Source organism: Balaenoptera musculus, chromosome 11, assembly GCF_009873245.2.
Source record: "Balaenoptera musculus isolate JJ_BM4_2016_0621 chromosome 11, mBalMus1.pri.v3, whole genome shotgun sequence".
NCBI lineage: Eukaryota > Metazoa > Chordata > Mammalia > Artiodactyla > Balaenopteridae > Balaenoptera > Balaenoptera musculus.
In genome coordinates this window covers 27,448,113-27,476,108 of record NC_045795.1, presented here as the reverse complement: position 1 = coordinate 27,476,108, position 27,996 = coordinate 27,448,113, and the positions used below count along the sequence as shown (strand labels likewise).

Genomic DNA, 27,996 nt, shown 5'->3' with positions numbered 1-27,996 from the left:
TTAAAATAAAAAGTAAATAGGTTTATAAGAAATCTTTCAAATAAATATCACAATTAAAAAAAATAATACCTTTGTCTAGAGTTTCTGACAAAGTATTGAGCATATGTTATAGAGAGTTTTTAAGGATAATTTTATAGAGAGTTTTTAAGGATTTTTTTTTAATTTTTAAAATTAAAATTAAAGTGAAACTATACATACACCCTTATAGCATAACAACATTCTTATAAGTCAGGTACTTGAATGTAAAGCTTTCAGGAAAGCACATATTAGGTGTTGAATAATTTGAAGATGTGGCTTCTTTGATCATTAGTGAAAGAACAGTTTAGAAAGCTAAAACAAAAACAGGATGTTATATAGATTGTTGCTTCTTTTCCAAACACTTCTCAATATCATCAAGCACTTGAACGGCAGCCTTTGGAATTCGAGTCCCAGGACCAAATACATTGGAAACACCAACTTTAAACAGAAATTCATAATCCTGTTGAAAGAATTTAATTAGTAGAACAGACAATATTTCTAATTTCAAGAAAATGAAACAAAAGGACAATGAATGCTGTCGTTTCTTCTTTATCCCCAACGCCCCAAGCTTTCTCATCCGATACACTCTTGGCATTTGGGGCTGAAAACTTCTTCCTTGATTGGGACTGCCACTAGCACCACCGTTAGTACTCCAAGACATTAAAAGAACAAAAGACATCCCGCCCATTTTCCAAACACCCCAGTGTGTTGTTCGTGGTGGGAAGCTGTATGGTCCACCAACTGAGAACTTCTGAGCCCTAAACCATAATTTTCTCTCACCTAAATTTTTACTACTTGCCATTATTTGTGTTAAATTTAGCAACACATTATAGCTTTAAATTTACAAGGCTATTTATTTCCTCCAAGGTAATTTTGTCTACAGCTAGTGAATGGTGTAGTACTTTGAATTTGGCTTCATGATGGAATTCGATTTTCTAGAAATGAAAATTAACTCATTTAAAAAAATTCTCTGTTGTTGCTGCTGCTGTTTGTTAGTTTTATACAAAGTTTGAGTGAAAAGATTCCCAGGGCACAAATACTGCTCCAGGCTTTAGACTGTTTTAACAGCAGAATATTTGTAGCTGTATCAAGTTTAGGACGTGCTTTAAAGTCCTGATCCTCATCCACTAGGGTGATCATATTTCCAGGACATTCTGGTTTGTGCTTACTGTTGCAACAGCTTTTTTTTTTTCCCATGAGTCTTTTTTTTTTTATTATTGAGGTATAATTGACACATAATATTAGTTTCAGGTATACAACTTAATGATTCAATATGTGTATATACTGCAAGATGATCACCAGTAGGTCTAGTTAACATCTGTCACCCTAGTTACACAATTTTTTGTGTGTGCACTTTTGAGTTTAGAACTTTTAAGATTTATACTTAAAACTCTGTAACACACTGAGTAACTGTGGTTACTAACTAACTGTGGTTAGTAACTGTGGTTACTCTTGGTAACTCTCTTAGTTACTCAGTACTATGTCCTTAGTCTCTAAGGTACTACTTACTTACATACTACTCTCTTAGTAACTTTCAAATATGCAGTACGGTACTATTAACTATGGTCACCATACTGTACACATATACCCAAGACTTATTTATTTTATAATTGACAGTTTGTACCTTTTGGCCCCCTTCACCCATTTCACCCACCCTCTACCACTGCCTCTGGCAAACCACCAACCTGTTCTTCTCCATATAAGTAAGATCATGTGGTATTTGTTGTTTCTCTGTCTGACTTATTTCACTTAGCATAATGCCCTCATGATCCACCCATGTTGTCGTATATGGCAAGATTTCATTTTTTTTAATGGCTGAATAATATTCCTCTGTGTGTGCGTGTGTGTGTGTGTGTGTGTGTGTGTGTGTGTGTGTGTGTATCACATTTTCTTTGCCCATTCACCCACTGATGGACGCTTAGGTTATTTCCATGTCTTGGTTATTGTAAATAATGCTGCTATGAACATGGGGGTGCATATATCTTTCAAGTCACTGTTTTTGTTTTCTTCAGATAAATATCCAGTATTGGAATTGCTGGATCATATGTACTTCTATTTTTAACTTTTTGAAAAGTCTCTATATTGTTTTCCATAGTGGCTGCACCAATTTACATTCCTACCAACAGTGCACAAGGGTTCCCTTTCCTACACATCCTTGACGATGCTTGTTATTTCTTGTCTTTTTGATGATAGCCATTCTAATAGATATGAGGTGATATCTCGCGGTTTTGATTTGCACTTCCTTGATAATTAGTGATGTTGAGCATCTTTTCATGCACCTGTCGACATCTATTTAGATCTTCTGTCCATTTTTTAACTGGATTATTTTTGCAGCACCCTTTTTAGTAGTACTCATTTTCATTCTTAAAAGTGATCACATTGGATGATTCATTACATGGTCATGCTAATTATCCCCCAGCTACTTCTTTTCTATCTCTATTATTTCCTTATAATATTCTTGTAATACCATAATTCTGCAATGGCACTTAACATCTTACTGCTATAAGCTCCACAATGGCAATGGCTCAATCATTCTGATTAACCGCCATATATTAGTGCTTTCTAATCTAAAATCTAAGAGACTTTCAGTTGAATAATAGCAACATTTTATATATTTACTGAAAACAAATAATGAGAAAAATGCATGGGTGTTAACTGATATATAATTATATTATAAAGGATACCCATGTTAACACACAAGTGTGTCATTATAGAATATGATCCTTAGTCTTTAAACTCATGGGGAAAAAAGTATGGCAAACACCTACAGATGTTCTAGGTAATTTAAATATCCAGAGACTTATACGAAATATATTTCTTGAAAATGTCAGCTCACTTATATAACAGGCCTGCATTTCTTCTCAATTCATATTTCAATGCCAGTATTTTGTGCTGCCTAATTATTTTGGTTCTTAAATTTTAATATCATGCCCAAGAGCTTAGGGATTGTAGACTCTAAAACTGCAATATAGATAGAAGTATTCCACAGACAGACAGCAATAAAGACTAAAAAGCCCTTTATATTCCCAAATAGTAAACTATATTTATGAAGATAAGAGCAAATGTGCTAACAAAAGCAGTTTTGTGTTGACTGTACCACATTAAGTATTGTGTTGTTAGAAAGAATAAGTAATACACAGCTTGGTCGCCAGCCCCACATTGTCACCAATCTCACAACCTCATACATATGTGTATTTTTTCATTTCCTAAGTAGTGTATAAATTCATTATTTTATATTCTGAGTTGTAATGGAGGGAAAACAATTGTAGACATGGGCACAAGGTCACATGTCACTGACAGATTCCTGCTATATAGTGGTGAGGCCTTTATAGTATGTATGAATCATTTACTTAGGAGCAGTTTCATGTAAAGTTCTTGTAACTCAATACTTTTTCCATTCTTAGTAGAAAAAGAAAATTTGATATAATTAAAAATTAAATTGGAAATAGACTCAATTTATATCTTAACTATTTTAACTTATCAGGAAGGTGTCCCTGCCCCCTTAATAAATTAATTGACATTATTGTTACCTAGCATCCATTTCTCCTTTCCTAAGAGGATCTACCTTTTTGTTCAAGAATCCACCTCTGCCCCATTCAGCCAATAATTTTTAGGACAGGCTGACTCCATTTTTGTCTGAATTAGGTATTTTTGTCTCTAAGAAAACTATACCCCAATCAAATTAGCTTCATGAAAAAGGGGCTCTTACAGGACCATGTAATTTATACAGTGCTGAGTTAAGGCAACATTTAGGGATGGGAACAGGCAGGAAATGGACAAGGCAGTGACTCTAAAACAACAGAAGTAAGTGCTACCGACTGACTGACTAAAGGACTGGCTCCACTGCTAGGACAAGGGGTGCTCACTCTATCTCTTGGGAGGGGCTGATATAGTCACTGTGTGTTCACCATTTTTCGCTACTCCAGTTGTGAGATTTTATTACTTTTATCCTGTTCCTTCTCCATCATTGCTTATTGAATATAAAGAAGATAGATCTCTAACTAGGTGACTAGTTTGTAGGGAGGCAACTCTCTCATACAGCATTATATATTATTAAATCAAATTATGCATATTGAATTATAATATAGTCTGAATAGAAAACAACATGGATCACTTTTATAGAATTTACTTAGTAACTGACCTAGGAAATGATTTGGCTCTAAATCTGCAACAAATTTTTAGAGAAAGTATATAGAAAATTAAAGAACTATGAATAAGCTACTCAGGTTTCCCATCATGGTACTAGAAAATGTAGGCGATGAACAATACCTGTGGTGGTATCACCCCCCCACACATGACGAGAATATCCGGCCGTCCAAGGGCGCTGAGTTCCTTGATGAGCTCAGGAACCAGGGTCTTATGCCCAGCAGCGAGTGTGCTCACACCCACAGCATGAACATCTGCATCCACAGCCTGCTGGGCCACTTCCCGGGGAGTCTGAACAATTCAAAAGTAAAGAGACAAACCATTATTTATCCCTAAATGTGTTTCTAAAGTGTTATACTACTTCAATCAACATTCCAAGATTTTCCTCATTAAAAATCTTGAAGTGAATATAACTTCATACTTCACCATCAAACACTAACTCATCCAATTATTATAATAAACACCAGGGCTATATCTGCTTCTAGCACTACAAACTATCAATTAGATTTAAGTTACACCAAAATATAGTCCCCCCCAAAATGTTCAAGATAAAGTAGAAATATAGGCAAAATATATATTATCTCTTCATTATAATTTTTAAAAAATACATCTGTTGTCTTCACTATCAACATTTACTGAGAGGTAACATGGCATAGGGTTTATAAAGAAGTAAAAGACTGAAAATAAAATGCAACATGAAAAAGTGAGCCTTAGGTTTTAAAATAGAATAGGAAAGAACAAGATGGTGGACTAGGAAGCTCCAGGACCTCATTCTCCCATGGAAACACGGAATTAACAGTAATATATGGAGCAAAATAAGGTGAGAACTATAGAAACTAGTTAAGGGGCTACAGCACCCAGGAAAGTGCATAAACAAGAGAAAGGACAGTGCCAAGGAGGGCATGCCTCTCATTTATTAACTAATTTAACCATTGGGATATAGAATCATAAAGGATGTTTTCAAACATTCAATTATGAATTGAATTACCAAAGATAATATCTGCTCTGTAATGAGTCCGTGACATTGCTTTGATACTATACACATGTATTTAAATCATTTCATATAAAAAGTACCTACAAGTTTCTCATTGTAAATATAATGTAAATTGAGACAACTGGGAAGGATAAGGCCACCTGAGAAACCACTGCAAAATTATAAGCACTAAAAATACTATCAAAATCTGTCAATTTTCTGAGTTGGCAAGATTTTAAGGCTCATAATTTTAGTGCAGAAACAAAAGATTCTATACTCAGTAATGGAGCCACATTCAAGAAGATCTCTAGGTAAGTCACACAACATATTGGTAAAACCTTGAGTCTGTGAAAAATATTAACACACGAAATTAAAACCTTTAAAAATGTGCATATTCCTGCTATTGATTTCTTAGAGGTAAGACATTTAATTTAAGCATGATTTGTTACTCATATCATCCATGCTACCAAAATTGATTAGATTAAAATTCCATTTAGGGACTTCCCTTGTGGCACAGTGGTTAAGAATCTGCCTGCCAATGCAGGGGACATGGCTTCGAGCCCTGGTCTGGGAAGATCCCACATGCTGAGGAACAGCTAAGCCCATACGCCACAACTACTGAGCTTGCCCTCTACAGCCCAAGATCCACAACTACTGAGCCCGCATGCCACAACTACTGAAGCCCGCGTGCCTAGAGCCCGTGCTCTGCAACAAGAGAAGCCACTGCAGTGAAAAGCTTGTGCACCGCAACGAAGAGTAGCCCCCGCTCGCTGCAACTAGAGAAAGCCCGCGTGCAGCAACAAAGACCCAAAGTAGCCATAGATAAATAAATAAATACATTTATATTAAAAAATTCCATTTAAACAATTCAGTTCCATGCCTTATGTTTATATAAATTAAACTGTATTTTAAATGATCAAATGTTGCAATTTTAAAAACATCAAATCTAATTTTAATTAAATCAGTCATCAGAGAACTGCATGATTGTACCTTCAGCCACAGATAAGTTTTTATTTTAATGATGCAGAATTATGGTAACAAAGTTGGTGGTACTAAAAGACAAATTATATTTTTGCAGATGGTATATAATGGGGAAATAAACTTTTGGTTATTTGAGAAATTCCTTTAGATGCCAATGGCTGACAACAATTTTTAAAAATTCTTTTATTTTATGAAAAATTATTTCCCAAAAGCTAACCACTAAATGTTGAAAATGCATTATATTTGATCACTATTTAAAACAAACACACAAACAAACTAAAGCAAAAGGACAGCAAAATGTAAGTAAAAAAGTAGAATGGGAAAGTATTCAACTTAGAGGAAGACTGAAAGCAATCTAAATACAGTGTATACTATTTGTTTAATCTGAAACATATTTGAGATTCTTAACAAAACCCACCTTAAACGCCTAAGACTCTAAACACATTTACATATTTATCTACCAACACAGTTCAGGACATATTTCCAGAAGTCTGTGCTAACTCTTTATAGTAACAATTTCTTCTAGCCTCTCTAGAGTAGTATTTTAAAATCCCAAATGGGAAAACTCTTATGGGAGACTCTATAAAGGCTGGGCCTCTTCAGGAAGATTTACTTCTTTCCCGGTGAAAATGCAATGAATACTCTTTAGTCTTCATTCCAGTTGACCTATCCGCAGTATGTAGCAATAGTACTTGAAATTCCTCCCAACAATTTTCAATACCTGAAAAAGAGGACCAATATCCACATCAAAACCAAGATCAGCAAATCCTGTAGCAATAACTTTTGCTCCTCTGTCATGTCCATCTTGTCCCATTTTTGCCACAAGAAGACGAGGTCTACGACCTTCACATTCCATGAATTTCTGAACCCTAAGGAACATTTTAAAATACAACAGTTATATATTAATTGTCCAAAGGTAAGATATAAGACTCTAATTTATTTGCAGTAAATCTTTCAAGTTTATTTAAAACATCTAATCTGTTTACTCATATTTTGTTAATATCTCTGTTTCACATTAAGAACTCCATTAAAGCCTGAGTATGTTTACCATCTCCCCCCTTAGAAAAAAATTTGAAAGATGGCACAGACTGTAAGCCTGTAACACTGAGAACATCACAGTGAAGCAAGATAAGGAAATAACAACGTTACAACTTAAGATAGTCCCCAGAGTACAATATGCAGAAATAGTTAAATATAAACTAAAAAATGCCTTCAGAAGTATTTGTACATATACATGACTCCTAGCTGTTTTGAACTGTCCATATCTCACTTACCCTTCACAAGTGTGAACTCCCCCAAGGTGACCTCAATGTGGTATCTTAATGTATAATCAAAATACTTGCTTGCTTAAATCAATAAATTTACGCCTCAGATGAAAAAGCACGAAGAAACAAATTTATTTTTGTTAAAAGAAAAAAAAATGTTCCATTTCGATGACTTTCACCTTGGTTGTTTTGATATTTATCTCATATATGAGTAGTGACATAATATTTTTCATGGAAAATTTATTACAGTGGTTGAGAAAACCAATCATCAAGAAGCTACTACTCACACTTCAGAAGCATGATCAATTTATATTAATTCATATTTCCAAATCATGTTTGACAGTTATTTACTGTCAGTCCAGTGACGAGTGATTTTAATTTATGCACAGATGGCAACCAAATATTTACTTTCAAATAGGAAAAGTAAGATTTTATAATTATTTGAGCAATTAAACAATGTAAATAAAACTTCAGAAAATATGAAAATGTACCATCGTAAGGAGATTGAAATCTAAGTACCTGGAGGATATGAAGCAATATCAATGTTAGTTAAACAAACATATGCTTGAAATGAGAAACTCCTAAAGGGGACTGTGGTGAAAGTTCAAAATATTATTTTAGTAAAGCTACAGATTAAGAGGAAAGTACAAGTCAAATATTTTCCAGTGGTATGTGAAAAAATTAAGCCCTCCGTCGATTCATGGGGATTGTGTTAACAGAAAAGATGACATTCTGGTTTAAGAAATCTCACATATTACCTCTTGATAGCAAATGATATCTCTTTACTTTCTCCAAATTCCTGGCGATAGGCTCCACTCACCATACGATCACTAGCTTTATGCTCACCAAATACCTTTTTCATGGCATCTGTGATTTCTCCAACTGTACATCTAAAATATTAAATGGAAGTTCTGTTAACATCATTACTTGGGATAAAAATATTTATTTAACTTAACATTCAATATAATTAGACATATTTTCTTACCTAAGTCAAAAATAGGCTGTCAAAAATCTAAATCCGAATGCTTTCTACTGCATTCATGATAGGATCTTTCCTCAGAATACTTATAAAAAAAATGATTCTGAATGCCTTTACTGAAAAATGACCGAATGACCTAAAAACTACTAATAGACAAGTATCTAAAGGTTACTGAATAATTCACTGCTTAACAATACAAATGGGCAAAGAGCAATATTCCTACTGATATTTTTTGATAAAAAGTAAATCTTTTAGCATATTCCATTTGGTTATTAATTCATTCAACATGTCTTGAGTGCCTAATATGGGCCAAGCACTGCTAAGTGCTAGAGATACAGTGATAAGTAAGACCAAAAAAAAAACCAAAAGTACCCGCTCTTGCAGAATTTATCATCTAGTCAGGGAATACAGATAATGCACTAACAAACAAATAAATTAATAAGATAATTTTATGGTAATAAGTACTATAAAGACACTAAAATAGGCAAAATGGAATGAGGTGTTTGGGAAAAATGTTTTAGGGATACTGAAGATATGAAGATACAGCTTCTGAACTAAGACCTAAATGATGAGAAAGAGACACGCAAGGGAACTTAAGAGGGAAAAGTGTTTGAAAAGGAAATGCTAAATGCAGAGGCTCTGAGAAGTAGGAAAACAAGTTTTATGTTCTAAAAATAGAAAGAAGGACATTGGTACACAGCATAACAAAGGAAGTAGGATAAGACAAGGTCAGAGAGGTAGGCAAGGATCATATCCAGCAGTCTTGCAGGCCATGGTAAGATTAGGTTTTAATTTAAAAGGACTGGGAGACCACTGAAGGATTTTAAGTAGAGAAGTCATCTTATTTCTTTTAAGAAATTAAAACTAAAAAAAAAAAAAAAAAAAATTAAAACTGAAAAACAAACAAAAAAACAACCAATATACTATTCACTCCATCCCTTAAGCACTTGAAACAACTTAAAAGTCCATTATATTAAGCAATAAACAATAAAAGCAAAAATAATTTATTTAGTGACATTATCGTATATTGGGAGAAAAGTTTTTGTGTCACTTGCTTTTCTGCATGTTCTGTAAGGCAAAGCACTGACTGCCTTTATGCTGGACTATCTTTTCAGAGATGTCTACATAGTACACAGTCTTGGAAGACAGAGATACTGTCCAGCTTGGACAAAGGGCAGGTTTGATTACTGTCCAACATAATAATGTCTCCCTATCCTTGAAAGTATATCAAACTTCAACCTGCAAATCAGTGACACAGGTTTATTATAATAGCTTCGAATGTCCTGAGCCACAGGGAAATACACGAATATTAATACACTCCATTCAAAATGTATGAATGTTTTAAATGCACAGATGTTTAAGAAAAACAAGAATTTTTTTTTTTTGGTTTCCAATATTTTCTTTTAGGCTCACATGGTTTATAGAATCAGGCTTTTATTTAAGTACACCCTGAAAAACTAAACTGGTCAACTTTTAGGATTTGGAAATCTCCAAACTTACATATCCTTACCTTGCACGAGTTGCATCTACTGCAAGAGCGAGAATATTCCCATCTCCACTGGCAGCACATGCAGTCAGGGCACTGAGACACCGCTCAGCCAAAGCTTGATCCCTGCTGGATTTGACCTTACAGAAAAGGGTAAGGAAAGGGACCATTTATGTGATTAGGGAATAAAACAGAGATCAGATTATACTCTTATTTATATCATATGGAAATTGTTCCATAATCCTAACTTTAAAAACAAAAGAAAAAAATAGAAGAGAATAATATGTATCCTAGCATTGATATTCATTACATTTATTCATTCCCTCAACATTTAAGGACTTCCTAAAATAATACTAAATTCTGTATAACACTGATAATTCAGAAACAAGCAGGGCAATAATAAATAATAGTGCTGACCCTCCCAAGTAGTACATGCTACTTAATAGATTACAACTTAGGGAATATTTTAGTTATATTTTAAGTTTCCCTTAGCTAATTAATAGTCTACTGGTAATAATATGTATGTATATCGCTATTCTACTTAAAAATAATCCCGAGAGAAAAAGAGAGACAGAGACAATGAGAAATACTGCAAAAGAGAGAGAAAGACAATGAAAAGTGTAGTCAAAAACATTTTCCCTTGGGTCTTAGCTCTATTCTGCTCTGCTAACAACCTGCCTAAACAAAGTTACCTAAAATCCAATTTTTTACAAGTTTTCACCACCTGTAAAGAAGTCTAAAATATGATACTGCCTAAGATGCCACTAAAATTATATCATATCTATAAGCAGAGGTGGGTTAGAAAATTTATATTAAAGGCAAGGAGGAACCCAAATCCATTATCATTATTGAATTTCTCACTCTTACCCAAAATAAGGTAGATATCATTTATGGTAAGTGGATGCCCTCAAGCTGTGCGTTTAAGAGAGTTTAAGTACAAGTGAGGAAAAAAGCAGTTTTCCAAATACAATAAATATTGAGACTTTTGTGACCACTGGAAATATAATGCTACATCCTAAATAGGACCCTTTAAAAAATGACAAAAATGTGGGAGAGGAGTCATTATCTCCTGAATGAGGGTGAAAAAGGAAATAATATCATTAAACATCTGCCATTAACTCTAATAGAAAAAACAAATGGAAGTTGAAAGTTACACATACAGTCTAACTGGACAAAGTCTACTGGATTCTTAAAGAACATCTGAACTGAGGGGAAAAAAGTCCTATCTTAAACAATCATAGGGAAAGTTAACAGAGAAAACCATTAAGGAATTTCAACTTTCCTGCCTTAGAAATAGCAGTAATTACTAAAGCCAGAGATTAAGAGACCAAAGTAGATTCATACAATAGAAATATATAGGTTACAGCAGTAAGAATTAATATGTTTTATCTATTTTAGTATTTTATATACTTTGGTTCATCTCAGTGAGAAACTGGAAATTAAAAGTTAAAACAGTTCTCTAGTTTCAATCTAAATATCTTTCATTCTAAACTGTATCTTACTAAAGCACTATTCAAATATATTTGAATTTTTTTTTTAAATTGAAAGCAAATGATTCTTTCATAGTAGTATCAGGAACATGGAAATAAATTACAGTGAGAAGACCTGGGTTCAAATATGGACTCTGAACTTAATTTTGTTTTTAACTTTGAGTGAGTTATATAATCATCTAAGCCTTACTTCAAATGTGTAAATTATAGGAGACATTATTATTATGGTGTGGTTTTTAATAAGAACGTATAAGTTTCACAGAGGCAGATATCATGATTAAAAACATGAGTGTTTGGTGTCAACAGACTTAGAGATTTGAGTCTTGGATGCTTAATTATTTATCCTGGGCAAGTTACTCCATCTCCCTTATCTTTAGTTTCCTTACCTTTAAAATGTTGGGAAATAATACACACTTCATATGGTGGTTCTAACAATGCAGCAGGACAGCGTGAGGGCTTGGACAGTGCCCAGCACACAGAAAACGCTCAAAATATGATAGCTGTTATTACCTTCTTAAGTTTTTCAATCTGCTTGTTACGCACTGAAGTATTATCAATTGCCAGAACATCCACAGATTCTTCTTTTTCCAACTGGTACTTATTTACTCCAACAATTACTTCAGAACCTGTTAATCTCCCAGAGGAAAATAATATGTAGATTCTATTCACAAATAACTGTCTAACAGTAATGCTCTGATCACCACACATATTTTCCTTATAAGTTTGATATTTTTAAGTAGTATTCTTACTCTTAATGAAATTTCAATATAGATCAGTGAATACCAATATGGAATGGGGATAGGAGGGGAAAAGACAGGTATATATCAGAATCTCTGTAAGGGAGGGCTTTGATTATTCACCCAAACTATATGCTTTCCCAGAGTTTCTGATAAACTCTCTTCTAACACTACGAAATTAAAACTGTAGTAGCAGCTACCAACTAAGATTTATGAGGTAGAAGACAAACATGCAATGGCTTTTCTAATATTTTCTTGAATCCTCTTACAGCCAATCACTTTTAAACAAAAAATACCTTTAAAATCTATAAGTGATAAACCAGAATTACAAATTATACTTCTTTAACACTATAAATATATTTTGCCTCAAACTACTAGATTATTACTCTAGCTAAAGACATCTCGCCAAGAAAAGAGGTATATCCTACCTCAGGATATACCTCTTTTCTTATTTTCTTCATAAAACTTACCATAATCCATAACTATTTTGTCTATTTATTTGTTTACTTGTTCATTTTCTCTCTCTCTCTTACCAAAATGTAAGCTCTAGGGTGTAGAGACCATGTCTGTCCCATTCACAGTTGTATGCCCAGACATAGCACAGTGTCTCAAATACTAAAGACTAAAAAAGTACTGGCTGATTGAATGAATAAATAAATGAATAGTCCAATGCAGAGCACAATGACCAATAATAATGTCATCTTCAAAATGGTGGAGATATCTACCCACATATATACACATAATAAATGGGCAAACCTCCACACATACTTTCTACATGTGTTTGCTCATGTGCATCCAGGCATGCAAAAATACAAACACAGAGATAGATACATACAGATTCATGAGAAACATTTTATCCAAGTTTCATTTTTCTATAATTTTTGTTTTACTAACTTTATATGTTATCTTCAAACAGAAATTAATATTTCTTTTTAAATACTGGATTTCACATATAAACTTTTCTACTTTATCTTACCAGAATCTATTCTAGCTTGTCTTCGGGCAGCACATTCTTCGATTCGAAGTTTAGGTATTCCCTCTGCTACAGCTTTGGCCATTCCACCCATCTCTTCAATTTCATTAATGAGCTAACAAGGAAAAACAGATTAATAAAACTAGAAGAGAAGACAAAAATATTTTAATAAACAATACAAATGTGTTATGTTATATAATTACTAATGTTAATAAAATCATAAACTATTTTAGTGGTAAATTTAATGTTTCATAAGAAAAGAATTAACAACAGAGCATTAATTAGAAATTCTGCGGAGTTAATAATGCTGTATTAGGGGGCTTCCCTGGTGGCGCAGTGGTTGAGAATCTGCCTGCCAATGCAGGGGACATGGGTTCAAGCCCTGGTCTGGGACGATCCCGCATGCCGCGGAGCAACTAGGCCCGTGAGCCACAATTACTGAGCCTGCGCGTCTGGAGCCTGTGCTCCACAACGAGAGAGGCTGCGACAGTGAGAGGCCCGTGCACCGCAATGAAGAGTGGCCCCCACTTGCCACAACTAGAGAAAGCCCTCGCATAGAAATGAAGACCCAACACAGCCATAAATAAATAAAATAAATAAACCAAAGTTTAAAAAAAAAAAAAGTAAGCTGAAATATAAAAAGTAATAATAATAATAATGCTGTATTATATATTTGAAAGTTGCTAAGAGATAGATCTTAAAAGTTCTCATGGGGCTTCCCTGGTGGCGCGGTGGTTGAGAATCTGCCTGCTAATGCAGGGGACACGGGTTCGAGCCCTGGTCTGGGAGGATCCCACATGCCACGGAGCAACTAGGCCCGTGAGCCACAACTACTGAGCCTGCGCGTCTGGAGCCTGTGCTCCGCAACAAGAGAGGTCACGATAGTGAGAGGTCCGCGCACCACGATGAAGAGTGGCCCCCACTCGCCACAACTAGAGGAAGCCCTCGCACAGAAACGAAGACCCAACACAGCCAAAAATAAATAAATTAATAAAAAAAAAAAAAAAAAAGTTCTCATCACAAGAAAAAATATCTGTAACTGTGTGTAGTAATGGATGTTAACTAAACTTATTCTGATAATCCTTTCACAATATATACATATATTAAATCCTTATGTTGTATACAAACTAATACAGTGTTAATATGCCAATTATATCAATAAGAAAAAAGACATTCTGTGTTTAAAATTATTTAAAAAGACAACAGAAAAACTAACAAGCATATTTTGGAAAACACAAAAATCTCTCGCTCAAGTCTTAGAAGCCAACTAATGATAACACTAATTCTGTAATTTTTATTTTTAATTACATAAATAAAGTTTTTGTGGTTACATAAATACTCTAAAAAGTACATCTCAAAATGCCATTTTATTTTTCAATTTGAGCAGCAGAGTAATGATATAACTCTAGCATTACTGACATCAAGAAACACCTAAACCTTCAATCACAGCCTCATATATACATGAGACAGTGGAAAATGGATGGTGGAATGGAATACGATTTCGTAGATAGGAGCAAGGTCAAACTGGCTTTCTGCTGATGGATTCAAGAAAGAAGAACCTGTACTAGATTCAAAAGAAGCCAAGACTCTTCTAGGAAGCTAAAAAGAAGGGGACTACTTGAGAATTTGCAACTACCTCTCTCCCATTTTGTCAGGAAAACCAAAATTTACTGAACTAGAGAAGCAATGGACTATGAAACATCAAGTACAGGGAGAGGCAAGAATAAGATGTCTTACTGAAACAAAAACCTACATTCTGAATGATAAGACTGCAAACAAAAAGGCACACAGAGGAAACAGTGACAATACAGGATATAAAAGAAAACTTCAAAAAATATAATATCCTCAGAAAAAGAGGAAGAGATTCTGTAATAATGAAACAACTAGTATGAATGCAAGAGGAAAAATTAGAAAACAAAAATGAGCTCTCAGAAATTAAAAATACGATATATAAATTTTAAAGTATTTAAGTAGAAAGATAAAGGTGATGACTCTCCAAAAAACCAGAACAAAAACTCAAAGATGCATTATAGAACAGATAAAAATGTCAGAAATCATTTAAGGCGGTCCTTACCTGATAACCATAAGTTCTAAAAAGAGAAACCAAAGGATAATGAGTGGAGAGAAATTATCAAAAAAATAATACATGACAAATTTCCCAGAGCTATGATAACATGAAAAAGGGGCCAGGTGAAAAATGTCCACCAAAGGGGACAGTGCAGGAAAAAATACACACACCAAGGTACATCAACACAAAAATAAAGAAGAGATCCTGAAACTTTCAGAAAGAAACATCCTGAGTGAGAATAGCATCAGATTTCTGAACAGAAATACTGAAAGCTAGAATAAAAAGTAGGTGAATGCTTACAAATTTGCTTACAAACTCCCAAATGAAAAATTTCAAACCCAGACTATCAATTAAATATGAAAGTAGAAAAAAGACAGTTTCAAACATCCAAAGTTTCAACTAATTCATCTCCCATGCGCCATTTTTAGGAGGTTCCCATAAGATGTGTTTCAAAATAACAAGGGATAATCAACAAAGAGACAGGATTCAGGACACAGATACAACATAGCAGAGGTGAAAAGGATTCTGACAATAATGACAAAGGGAAGGTCAAGGACAGCAATGGTCTAGAGAGAAACCAGTCTAAATCAAATGAGAATATAGAGGACTTCAGGAAGGATTTACATTGAGATATAATTATATTGGTAATATGGGACAAAGGAAAGAAGGGACAAGATCCAGCTAAAATACTAAGCTACCATACTAGCAAAGCAGTAGATAAGGTCTAAAATTGATTGAATTAGAACAAACAGTATATACATGTAATTTTAAAACATGGAGATAAAAACAAACAAAAAGATGTAGCTGACTCAAGGAAGCAGGAAAACAAGCAAGTGGAGGAGAAAGGACTGCTTTTTTGTTATAGTCTTTTAACATTAGTTGTCTTTTTAACTCTTTGAAATAAAATACTTTAATACAAATACAAATGTATTTTTAAATTAAGTTTCAGTTTTAAATACTATAAAGTCAAATCTAAAATTCCCTTTTCTCTGAAACACTTTATAAATCTTGATATAAATCTATAAATGATTTGATTTATAAATCAAAAATCTATAAATCTTTATAAATCTGTAAATCTTATAAACAAAGTTTCAAAGAGGAGAAACTGACCTTCAAGGCAGCGTCATAAACATCATTTGTGAGAGATTCCATCATATATGAACCTCCCCAAGGATCAGCCACTTTAGGAATCCCAGATTCTTCTTGAATAATGATTTGCGTGTTCCTGGCAATTCGAGCACTTTTCACAGTTGGCAAACCCAGGGCTTCATCAAAAGAATTTGTGTGCAAAGACTGAGTTCCTCCAAACACTGCTGCCATTGCTTCTACTGCGGTACGAATGATGTTATTGTAAGGATCCTAAAACATTTAGTAAAAGGCAAAAAACCAAAACAAAACAAGGCCAACAATTGATATATATTGCAGCCGTAAAAGATGACAATGATTAAGCAGTGGCTGATGCATACTTTCTTTGCCAAAGTCTGTATTAGTTTTCAGAATATCTAATAAATTTAGACAAATTAGTAAACAAACCAGACTTAGGATTAAGAGCCAAAGGATCTAGTCTGTGCTTAGGCACTAAAACATCGCCTCTTATAATCATCTGAAAAATGAAGTATTTGTTGTGCTTATTTTTGTATTGCCTAAATAGTCTTCTATATGTGCATCATGAGTGTATACTTTCTCTACTTAGATAATTAACATACTTCATTTCATAATTCACTATCTCCTAATTATTGTATACCTTGAAGTATCTACCCTAATGAGGTGCACAAAACTGGCAATGATTTATTAATAAACGATTAATAAAACAGATGAACAATGGACTATGAGACAAGAAATATGACTTCTAGTTCATTCTGTTCCTAACTGTGATTTGGGCAAGTCATTGGACCTTTCTGAACTTCAGCTTCCTTAGCTGTAAAAATGAGGAGGCTAAGTCAAAAACAATTACTAAAGTTCTTTCCAACTCTGAAATCTATATTTCTCCATTATAAGTAACTGAAATCATATTTAATAGGGAGACTACTAGTTTATATTTGTTTTAAATTTATAAAAGCAATGTAACTTTAAAGTTATAAATTATTTTAATGTATCAAAATAATTTAATATGGAAAGAAAATGCATGTTAAAAAAGATCACCACCACATAATTTTTTAATGAAATGAAATTTAAATAGATTACCCAAGTGATAATAGTTTTTAAATGGCTTGTTTGCATGCATGCTTATTTAAACACAACTATAGTAAAAAAATTTGTAGGTATAAAATCAAATTTTAATGAGGAAGTTTTGTGTTAAGAATTTTAACCATTAAAATTATTTAAGACAATATTACTTAAATTATAATTTGTACTTCTTCCTCATCTTCACATTTTTTTACTTTTAAAAAAATAAAATACACAGCCTTATATGTAAGCTAAGATTTAAATGATTTTATATTGTTAACCACTAGAGGGGGCCAATTTTATTTATTTATTATAATTTGTGTAAAAACAAATATGAGTTACACTTCAGAATAATTATGATTTTCAAATATTAGCAGATAAGTTCTTAAATCTGTTTCTTGACCATGCCAAGTTGCTTAGAAGAAAATATATGACTTTACTAAAATTCTACACTTTAAATGTTATACATACTTGCTCAGTAAGTGACCATCCTGATGTCTGGCAATGTGCTCTTAGAAGAAGAGATTTAGAGTTTTTAGGCTTAAACATTTTCTCTATTAAGTGAGCCCAGAGTCTTCTCCCAGCTCTCATTTTTGCTATTTCCATATAAAAGTTCATCCCAATTCCCCAGAAGAAAGACAACCTAAAATAGTAAAGTCCAGAATTTGATTATAAAATGGAAATTAATTGTATCACACACACACACACATACACACAAAAAGCTCAGATTTTAATTTCAAACAACTTAGTTTGAATTAAAATCAAAGCATATGTACTTCAGTAACCTTAAACCTGTAATAATAGATGACTTCTGTATTTTAAAATGGAAATATTAAAAGAACAAAAGCAAATCTGTCTTGAAAACCATATTTACATTTTAATATTATTTGTCAAATGTGCCGGTTAATTGTGTTCTCTGAACAGCAGGGGCCAAAATTCCTCTAATTTACCAAGAAGTACAGTCAAATTTAATTCTGAATTTTAATTATAAACAGTATTGGCTTATTCCCTCTTTATCACTCAGATAAAACATAAAAAAAAAATCTGGTATATGTATATATACAAATTCATTTTTATCAATATATTTTGCTATACACTCATAAAATGGTCCTGTGAACTTCCTTAATGTTGAGGCAATACTGGAGTTTAATTTACTCACCTTGGTGCAAATTCATCAATTGTCAGCCCAGCTTGGAGTCCAGTTCTACAGTACTCCAACCCATCTGCTACAGTATAGGCCAGTTCCAGAATGGCATCAGCCCCTGCTTCCTGCATATGGTATCCACTAATTGAAATTGAATTAAATTTTGGCATGTGCTATATAAAATAATAAAAAAAATACAACTGTAAATAAAAGTATAAGAAAGGTTCTATTAAATCTATCTTCTAAAAGACAATATTATTTTAAAATGATATTCGATTCAGATATACTAATTAGTTCATAATATTAACTGAAAATATTTAATGTTTAGTTACATTCAATTCACTTTCCAATTAAAATGGCTGATCCAATGAACCACTGTAAGGACTGTACCTGTTTTATTTTTCTAGTGAAAAAGAATCACCAACCATCATTTAGCACCAAAAGTTAAACTCTGAAATTAGCTGGCTGAGGTTAGGAATGTAACCTTTGGCCCAAGAACTGAATGATGACATCTTTAATTCCAAACTCATGACTTCGACCTCATAAGAGGTCCTAAGACCTCAAACCTTTGGGAGAATCTGCTGAAGATGTATAAATTTAATTATTATTAACTAGTTATTAATTATCTTATTTGAATGAACTCATTGAATATGCATAAGTACACAGTGGGTAAAAAAAGAAAATGATTCAGTGCTAGTACTGTATATCAAAACAGGAAAAAATGCATGACTTAAAAATCAAAGATTTCAGTTTGATTTACTGTGACATTTAATGCTAAGGATAATTCAGACAGGTTCCTTCTACCACAACCACTAATCCACTATCCCCCTAAAATGTCACGTTAGGTGGGGTACATATCACACAGAACCTGCAGAACCAAAAAACTATTATCCTTCCAAGAATTAACCAAAGATAAAATAATAAAAACTAAATCAGACACTCATTACAGTTGGTTCAGAACATGGACTCAAGTCAGAGTGCTCAAATTCTAGTCATGTCACTTAACTAGCCAGAAGACTGTAGGCAAGTTTCTCAACCTTGTTGTCCCTTGGTTTCCTAAACTATAAAATAGATAATAACTCTACCTTCCTCATGGAATTGTTGCAGGATTAAAAGAAACGATTCATCTAAACAACTTAGTACAGTATTATGCCAGTACACAATAAGTATTCAAAAAAAGTTAGCTGTTGTTAGTGTATGGTATGGATTATCTGTATTTTACATTTGCAAATATTTTATTTATAACTAACCAAGAGTTCTTGAAAAATGTTCATCACAAAAGCAATAAGGGGATTGAATTACATGGAATTGAGAGACTACTTGAATATATTTGGAGTTACAAACGAGAAGGAAACAAACATGTGCTTCTCTACTGAGAGGAGTTTAATAGCAGAAATTTTTTTAAGAATAGTAGAAACACTGGGAACATTGGAATATTATTCAGCCTTTAAAAGGAAGTAAATTCTGGGCTTCCCTGGTGGTGCAGTGGTTAAGAATCCGCCTGCCAATGCAGGGGACATGGGTTCAAGACCTGATCTGGGAAGATCCCACTTGCTGTGGAGCAACTAAGCCCGTGAGCCACAACTACCGAGCCTGCACTCTAGAGCCCACGAGCCACAACTACTGAGCCCACGAGCCACAACTACTGAAGCCTGCGTGCCTAGAGCCCGTGCTCAGCAACAAGAGAAGCCACTGCAATGAGGAGCCCACGCACCCCAATGTAGAGTAGCCCCCGCTCACCGCAACTAGAGAAAGCCCGCATACAGCAACAAAGACCCAACGCAGCCAAAAATAAATAAATAAAATAAATAAATTAAAAAAAAAAAAGGAAGTAAATTCTGAAACAGTCTATAAAATGGATGCAATTTAAGGGCATTACGCTAAGTGAAATAAGCCAAACACAAAAAGACAAATACTGTATGATTCCACTTATATGAGGTACTTAGAGTAGTCATATTCATAGAAACACAAGGTAGAATGGTGGTTGCCAGGGGCTGAAGGAAGGGGAGAATGGAAAGTCATTATTTAATAGGTACAGAGTTTCAGTTTTGCAAGATGTAAAGAATTCTGGAGATGGATGGTGGTGATGGTTGCACAACAATGTGAATGTACTTAAAGCCACTGAACTGTATACTTGGAAAAGATTAAGATGGTAATTTTTATGCTATGTGTATTTTGTCACAACTAAATATTTTTTAGAGGAACAACATAAAAGTTTAGTTACTTCAAATAACATACTTGATCAATATCTGAAACTGGCACTTTTATCACTTATATGAAAGATTATATAAAGCAATTTTGAACTTGCAGATGACATTAGTGTTTCACAAGGTTAAATGCCCAAGTACATAACAGCAGACTGGTACTATCCACTCCAATAGCCATTCTCCACTCTCCTCTTGTACCTGAACCATACAGTCAGTGCCAAAGTGTTCTACATTTCCAATCTTCTCTCTTTGTGTCCACTGAGATATAAGTGGAAGTTTGGTTTGTTCCTTCTGGAAGTTCACCTTTAATCAGAGGGGCTAGGTCCCTCTCCCCACACAAACACAGCCGGCCCACCTACTTCCTTAATCATGAGCTGGCACACAAACAATAGAGAAGCCAAATGAAAGGAGGCTGGAATCCTCACGACTGCAGTGTTTCCATACAACCAAGACCCTGAGTCTACCTTCCAACTTTTTTTAGTTGAAACAGAATTGACTCCTATTTAGTTAAAGCTACTGCTATTTGTGTATGTGTGTGTGTTTGTCATATACTGCTCAAATCAATCCTCCTGTGCATGTGTTCTTGAAATTGAAAAAGGTGATAGGCGTGTATTCTATACAATTCATGTGAGCAGATGGAATCTATGAAAAGCAATAAAATTGAAAAGTATAAAGTTTATCAAATGAGGAGAGCAGGCAATGCTAGCAAGAGTTCTGAGATAACAGCAATTACAAGAGGTAAAGAGATTAAAAAAAAGGTTTGATGATGGAGAAGAGATTTGCCCTTTGCTATGAAATAATGGTCTAATTTTAAGGTAGGTAAGAAGAAAGCATTGCCAGCAAAAAGTAAAATGGGAATGATGGGGGAAAATATAAATGAATTACTCAGAGGAAATGAAGAAGCTTTATGTTTCTCTGTAGAAGGATTGCTAATATAGGGATACTACAAGAACCTTATTTTCCCACCAATCTTGGGAAAATGAACCTAGTTCAGGGGTGAAATATTAGGGACCTCATTGTGGTTGCAGATATAAGCGTTATCTTCTAATCCAGTTTTTTGCAGAAATAAAGCTAATATTTTGATCCCCATCTGTCTGACACCAGTGTCTATTCACAGCTGAATCTGAACTTTGGGGAGAAATAAAAGAAGTGTAAATTATAAGCCCTCCCTGATTCTAACAAATATCAGAGAATAAAAATTTTAACAATAAAGAAAATACAATAAATGTCTACTGCCCAGAGTCCCATAGGTAATGACAGACCATAAAACTAGTACATTAAAGACCAAAAACTAAAAACTAACAATACACACACATAAACACAAAACCCACACCCTGACTCTATACTACAACTATTACTCTGACTCAATTACCAAATTCAAATTAGGCTATGGCATTTTATAAAAATTCCTACATTCAAAGAACTACAGCAAAATCTATAAGAACCACAAAGGATACCTTTGCTGTATACTGGAAGATGTCAGCAATAATTTTCATGGATGGTTCTGGAGGAAAAATGTAAGTATTTCTGACCATGAACTCCTTTAGTATATCATTTTGGATTGTACCAGTAAGTTTCTCTTTAGGTACACCTTGTTCTTCCCCAGTTACTATAAAAGTTGCAAGAACTGGAATAACTGCTCCATTCATGGTCATGGAAACTGACATTTTTTCTAAAGGAATTCCATTGAAAAGAATTTTGGTATCTTCCACAGTGTCAATAGCAACTCCAGCCATTCCAACATCACCACGAACTCGAGGGTTGTCTGAATCATAGCCACGATGAGTTGCCAGATCAAAGGCAACTGATAATCCCTGCTGACCGGCTAAATATATAAAGAAAAATAATGTAGGATTAGAGTCTGGCATCAAAGTAAATTGATTTTCTTTAACACTACTTAGTGTTGATTCATCTCATCACATTATACTTTTATAATAAACATTTTTTATGCTCAAAACAAACTTAAATAAAATACTTTATTTCTTACTAAAAGTCTGCTGTTTCCCATGTGCTAAAATGCACAAAGTGAATTCCAGACTTCACTATAATAAAGGATAGATGGAACCAAACATGTCATATATCTCATGTCCATCTCAAGATTTTATCTTAATGTTTTTTTTTTTATTTTTAATTTATTTTTGGCTGCGTTGGGTCTTCGTTGCTGCCCGCGGGCTTTCTCTAGTTGCTGTGAGCAGGGGCTACTCTTCGTTGCGGCGCGCAGGCTTCTCATTGTGGTGGCTTCTCTTGTTGTGGAGCACAGGCTCTAGGCCCGTGGGCTTCAGTAGTTGTGGCACGCAGGCTCAGCAGTTGTGGCTCGCAGGCTCTAGAGCACAGGCTCAGTAGTTGTGGGGCACGGGCCTAGTTGTGCTCCGCGTGGTATGTGGGATCTTCCCAGACCAGGGCTCGAACTCATGTCCCCTGCAATGGCAGGTGGATTCTTAACCACTGTGCTACCAGTGAAGCCCTATCTTAACAATTTTTGATAGAAATATATTTAAGATTCACGAAAACATATGGCTGTTTGTATATAGTTAACATAATTTAGTATTTGTATGCTCGCTTATTTATTTTTGTTCTTGTCTTGACCATTCAAATATTATGGGAAATAGAATTATGAAAACCATGCAAAAAACTGAAATTTGTACATGATCATTTGTTTATTCCTTTCTTTGGCCATCACTTAAACCATTTTCCCCTCCAATTCCTATCCTGACGGTTTTAAGTAAAAGCTTCTCAAAGGCAAAGAAAGCCAAGGTCTCTTTTCTTCATACAACTTCACTTCACCTAATTCCTTTTACACAATGTGCATGTAAGTATTGTTTACTCTCAAGAATTTAGCACTTTATTCTGGGTCATCTATCTTTTTGACCATGGAAGTTGAAAAACATTTTTTTCAGAGTATAGCCTTAACTACAAAATTATAAAGTGACTATTACCTTTATAGAGATTAACCAGCCTCCCTTCAAAAAAACCAAGATGAGGAAGTGTATGTTTGACCATAAATATTACGTCTCACTAAAATCTCACCCTTAATATTGTCCTTATAGAACTTATTGCTCTCTTCCACAGTACTAAAACCAGCATACTGGCGGATGGTCCAGGGCCTAAAGGTGTACATGGTGGGATACGGCCCACGTGTGAATGGCTTTACTCCTGGAAGTTCTTCAGGTAAGTCCTTGGTATCCCTGCTGGAATATAGAGGCTTTATGGAGATCCCCTCTGGGGTGTGCCATATTAGTTCTTCCGGGTTTTTGCCTTTCAGCTGCTTTTTAGCCAGGGCAGCCCATTCTGGGTGAAGGGGGTGTTGCTGATGCAGAAGTCGCTGCCATATAAGCCTGGAGCCTGATGACTCTTTCAGCTGCTTCAGGTGATGAGGTGAAAGCAAAAAAAGCCGACTCTTAGCCCTCAACATGATGGAGCATGGAAAACACCCAACAGGAACAAGGACTGACCTAGAAAAAGAAACACAGTGCATATGTATTTATAAGAGAGCAGTAAAATAGGAGCTTTTGGTGAAAAGGGAAAAGAAAAAGAAAGGGTATATTAGTATGATTTCATCTCTTCTCCTCTGCTGCTCCCTCCACCTGATATTTTTTAACTCTGGTCCCTCTTTTCCATAACTGCTATCATTGTTCTAGTTCTAGTCCTCTTCCTCAAGAGACTCTTAGTTGGTTTTACCGACCAACCTTACCACCTCTCATCCACTCCACACACTGACGCCAATGAAAACATGATCATGTATCACACTTCTCTTAAAATTTTTCAAAGGCTCTGCATCACGTAGAGGATTGAGCATAGCCTCCTAACTAACTTTTTCATTCAAAAGGTTTTCATTTAACACCTACTTTATGACAGGCAGCATTGGACGCTGGAGAAAAAAGTGGTGAACGAAACAGGTATTCAAGGCCCCCACGACCTGATCCCCGCTTATCTCTCAGAATCACCTCTGTCTTTGACCTCTACACATTTTGTGTTCTAGAAATACTGGCTTATCTACAGTTCCCTGCATACGTCAAAGTTCCGTGACATGCTCTTGCTCTTCCATCGACCTAGATGCTCTTCTTTGGCTAAAGCATCACCTCCAGTATGCGGGGCTTTCTATGTGACAGGCACTCCTTAAGGACTTTATGTAGAGCAGCAATTTTAATCCTCGAAACAGCACCAAGAAATAGGTACTAATATTATCCCCATTTTACAGATGAGGAAACTGAGGCACGGAAGAGCTAGCATTTAAACCTAGGAAGCATTTAACTAATATACTCACAGCCTGTCCCTGAAACTACAAGCTCAGCTAAATGGCCTCTTCAGTAATCCATACCACAGAGCTCTGTTTCCCTCCTTATACATTTATCATCTCCCACACTACAATATATTAGAACGTTGTTTTTTTTTATGTTCATATAAAACATATTTCTTTATATATGTTTTATGTTTATGCAAAACACACGTATATAAAATTTCATATACTGTATATATTCTCCTCTATTCTATAAACTGATCCAACATCAGAGTTGTACATTCCTGATAATTAGCAGAGTCTTTTTCATCATTTTAGGTAACTAAGTCCGATTTCATCATTTTACAGATGTAGAAATTAAAGTCCAGAGAAATACAGAAATAAAGTGGCTTGATCAAAATTCCACACAGAAAAGCAGTAACTGTTCACCTGAATTACTAAATCCTTGTCAGAGTCATATAGTCTCAATATGTAGAGCCTAGTATTTTAAAAGATTTTGAGTTGCAAATTTTATCAATATAGTCATCATGCCATGTAGTAGATAAGGCAACAGCAAAGTGAGCCTAAAATTCTATTTTCCATACTATTTCTTACCTATCAATTTAGTGGAGCTTAAAAGAAAATAAGAATAACCAACATTTGTTAGGGAGTTGTGAAACAAAAGACAATCCACTGGTGGGAGTATTAACTGATTTAACTATTTCCAAAAGCAAACTGGCAATATGCACAAAAAGTCTCTGAAATGATTATGCCATTCCACTGAGGGCCATCAGTCCTGGTAAAGTTACTAGATAAAATACATGTTCCCGGGGCTTCCCTGGTGGCGCAGTGGTTGAGAGTCTGCCTGCCAATGCAGGGGACACGGGTTCGAGCCCTGTTCTGGGAGGATCCCACATGCCGCGGAGCGACTAGGCCCGTGAGCCACAACTGCTGAGCCTGCGCGTCTGGAGCCTGTGCTCCGCAACAAGAGAGGCCACGATAGTGAAAGGCCCACGCACCGCGATGAAGAGTGGCCCCCGCTTGCCGCAACTAGAGAAAGCCCATGCACAGAAACGAAGACCCAACACAGCCAAAGATAAATAAATAAATAACTAAATAATAATTAAAAAAAAAAAATACATGTTCCCTATAGTTTTACTTGTAGTAAAGAAAACTTAGAATCATTACTGTCTAACAATGAAGAAATAAGTGAATTACAGTATATACAAATTACAGAATTTTATATAGCTATTAAAATATGTTTAGGACTTCAGCAAAACTAATCTTTGATGTCAGAAGTCAGAAGAGTGGTTACGTATGGTGACTAGGAGAGAAAGGGAGCAAGAAAGGAGCTTTGGGGTGATGGTCTTGATCTGAATTCCTATTACAAAGATGTGTTCAGTTTGTGGAAATTCCTCAAATTTTACAATTATGATATGTGCACTTATCTGTAAGTATATTATACGTAAGTTAAAATTTAAAATATGTTATGCACGGTTTCTTAAAAAAGGAGATAGGCTCAAAAAGTATTAAGTGAAAGATAAAAAACTATACATGCAATGTGTTCAACTAGTTAAAAAGTGCATAGAACAAAGTCGAAACAGAAATACAACAAAAACAATTCCTATTTTTTTTTTAACTATAATGATTTTTATTCTATTAAATCCATGGGGTCCTTGTCATCCAAGTTCTTGTGAGCCATAAACTACAGGTACCAGCTTAAAAGGTGGGTGAGAAAAATAATTAATTTATAACTGAACCATTAGGGTAGTAATGATATAAAAAGTAATCTGAAAACTGCCTGAGACTAGATTGCAGACAGATAATATCAAACTCATTTCACACAAAATACAGGTAGGGCTTTTCTAAACCTGGATAAATGATAGGAAAGAGCCCTATATAAGTGACTTCCTAAAATCGCATGGCAAATTGGTAACGGTTGGAAATAGACATCACTTTTAGATAAGAACACAACTTCTGCTGATGGCAACAGGATTTCTGCATTCTTCTCATATCCATCAAGAGAGGCTTCAGCATCCAAAGAAGCAACATGCAAAGCAAATATAATAAGTTATTGACGGTTAGAATGTATTAAAGAGCAACGATGAAGCAAGCCTGACCCCACACCCTCAAAAAATATGGGTAAAACACCTACATACAGCTCTAAATCAAATAACTTCCAAGTTTGTTTACATGTGGTTCCGCACTAATACTTCAAGAAAAGCTAGCTTGGAGAGGACAGCATACAGCATGCCAATTAAATGTACTATTAGCATAAATAAATCATTAACCATAAGAAAATACTGGGAGAAAATCATCAAATGATTTTAAATGCGACACAAATTCACAAACAGATAATTGAGTTTCGAGCTTATGAAGGATTGCACTTTCAAGATAAAAATGAGAACAAGTTAGTAATTTACACTTTCATGTCAACTTAGACCTGTCTTTCCCCCTCTCAACCTTACCTTCATCTGTACACAGAAAGACACTTCCACTCCCGCCACCTCTTACAAAAAAACCCTCACAATCACCGCGGCCTAGACGCGAGGCAGCTGTGAAGCCAGCACATCCCTGTGAAATCTACAATCGCCCTCGGCCTAGAGAAACTTCGGGGTGCCTGGGGGGGCCAAGGAAGATGGCGACATGGCCTCTGGGACATTAAAGGCACCTTCTATCCTGCAGTACCTCCGGACTCCCCCTCGCTGAAAGAGAGCGGTCGGTGGAGAATCTAAACCTAAGAAGCAAGTAGAGGAGAGTGGGATCCCTTCCCGGTCGTAAAGTAAAGAAGGAGAAAGTTGGGAGGTTGGGAGGAGGGAAAGGACCGAGGCTCAGAGGACAGGTAAGGGGGGAGAGAGGAGTCTGAAGAATGGAGGGATTTGAAAGGCTGACGTGCCTCAAGGTGCACGGTCTTACTCACGGGTCGGCCTATCTCGGACCGCGGATGCGGGAGAGGACGGCTGGACCTCGGCGCCCCAGCCCTACAAGTAAAAGGTCCCCAAAGCTGGGCCTGCGACCAAGCAAACGCAAAGGCCAGCGGGACGGGACGTGGGCGTAGGCCGACACCACCCTCTTTCCAGCCAATCTCATTGCGCTCTCGCGGGAGCGCTCCCGATGACGTTAGGGGCGCGGCTAGATTCCCGCCTC

The 27,996-nt window shown here is 35.2% G+C and overlaps 1 protein-coding gene across 3 annotated transcripts; it reads right to left on the bottom strand.

Moving 5' to 3' along the window:
• On the bottom strand, nt 1–27,948 carry MMUT (methylmalonyl-CoA mutase). 3 transcript variants are annotated; one of them, XM_036868848.1, is made up of 13 exons: nt 27,770–27,948; nt 23,661–24,085; nt 22,091–22,458; nt 18,442–18,599; nt 17,754–17,925; nt 16,227–16,475; nt 13,052–13,163; nt 11,849–11,964; nt 9,873–9,988; nt 8,142–8,273; nt 6,840–6,987; nt 4,288–4,455; nt 222–478 (listed from the first exon to the last, which is right to left on the bottom strand). In XM_036868848.1, exons 2-13 carry the CDS (start codon nt 24,043–24,045, stop codon nt 350–352), a joined length of 2,253 nt encoding a protein of 750 aa, XP_036724743.1. In that variant the 5' UTR covers nt 24,046–24,085; nt 27,770–27,948; the 3' UTR covers nt 222–349. The 3 variants fall into 3 exon arrangements, with proteins under 3 accessions (XP_036724745.1, XP_036724743.1, XP_036724744.1); XM_036868849.1 differs by having other exon boundaries at nt 27,746–27,921; XM_036868850.1 differs by lacking the exon at nt 27,770–27,948 and having other exon boundaries at nt 1–478; nt 23,570–23,670.
• Nucleotides 27,949–27,996: the final 48 nt, after the last annotated feature.

Coding starts and splice junctions, on each gene's coding strand:
- MMUT (XM_036868848.1), bottom strand. CDS start 24,045: ATGTTGAGGGCTAAGAGTCGGCTTTTTTTGCTTTCACCTCATCACCTG. Junction 13,164..16,226: donor TTTATGACGCTGCCTTGAAG/GTCAGTTTCTCC, acceptor TTTCCTTGTTAG/CTCATTAATGAAATTGAAGA. Junction 4,456..6,839: donor ATATTGGTCCTCTTTTTCAG/GTATTGAAAATT, acceptor TGAATTGTTCAG/ACTCCCCGGGAAGTGGCCCA.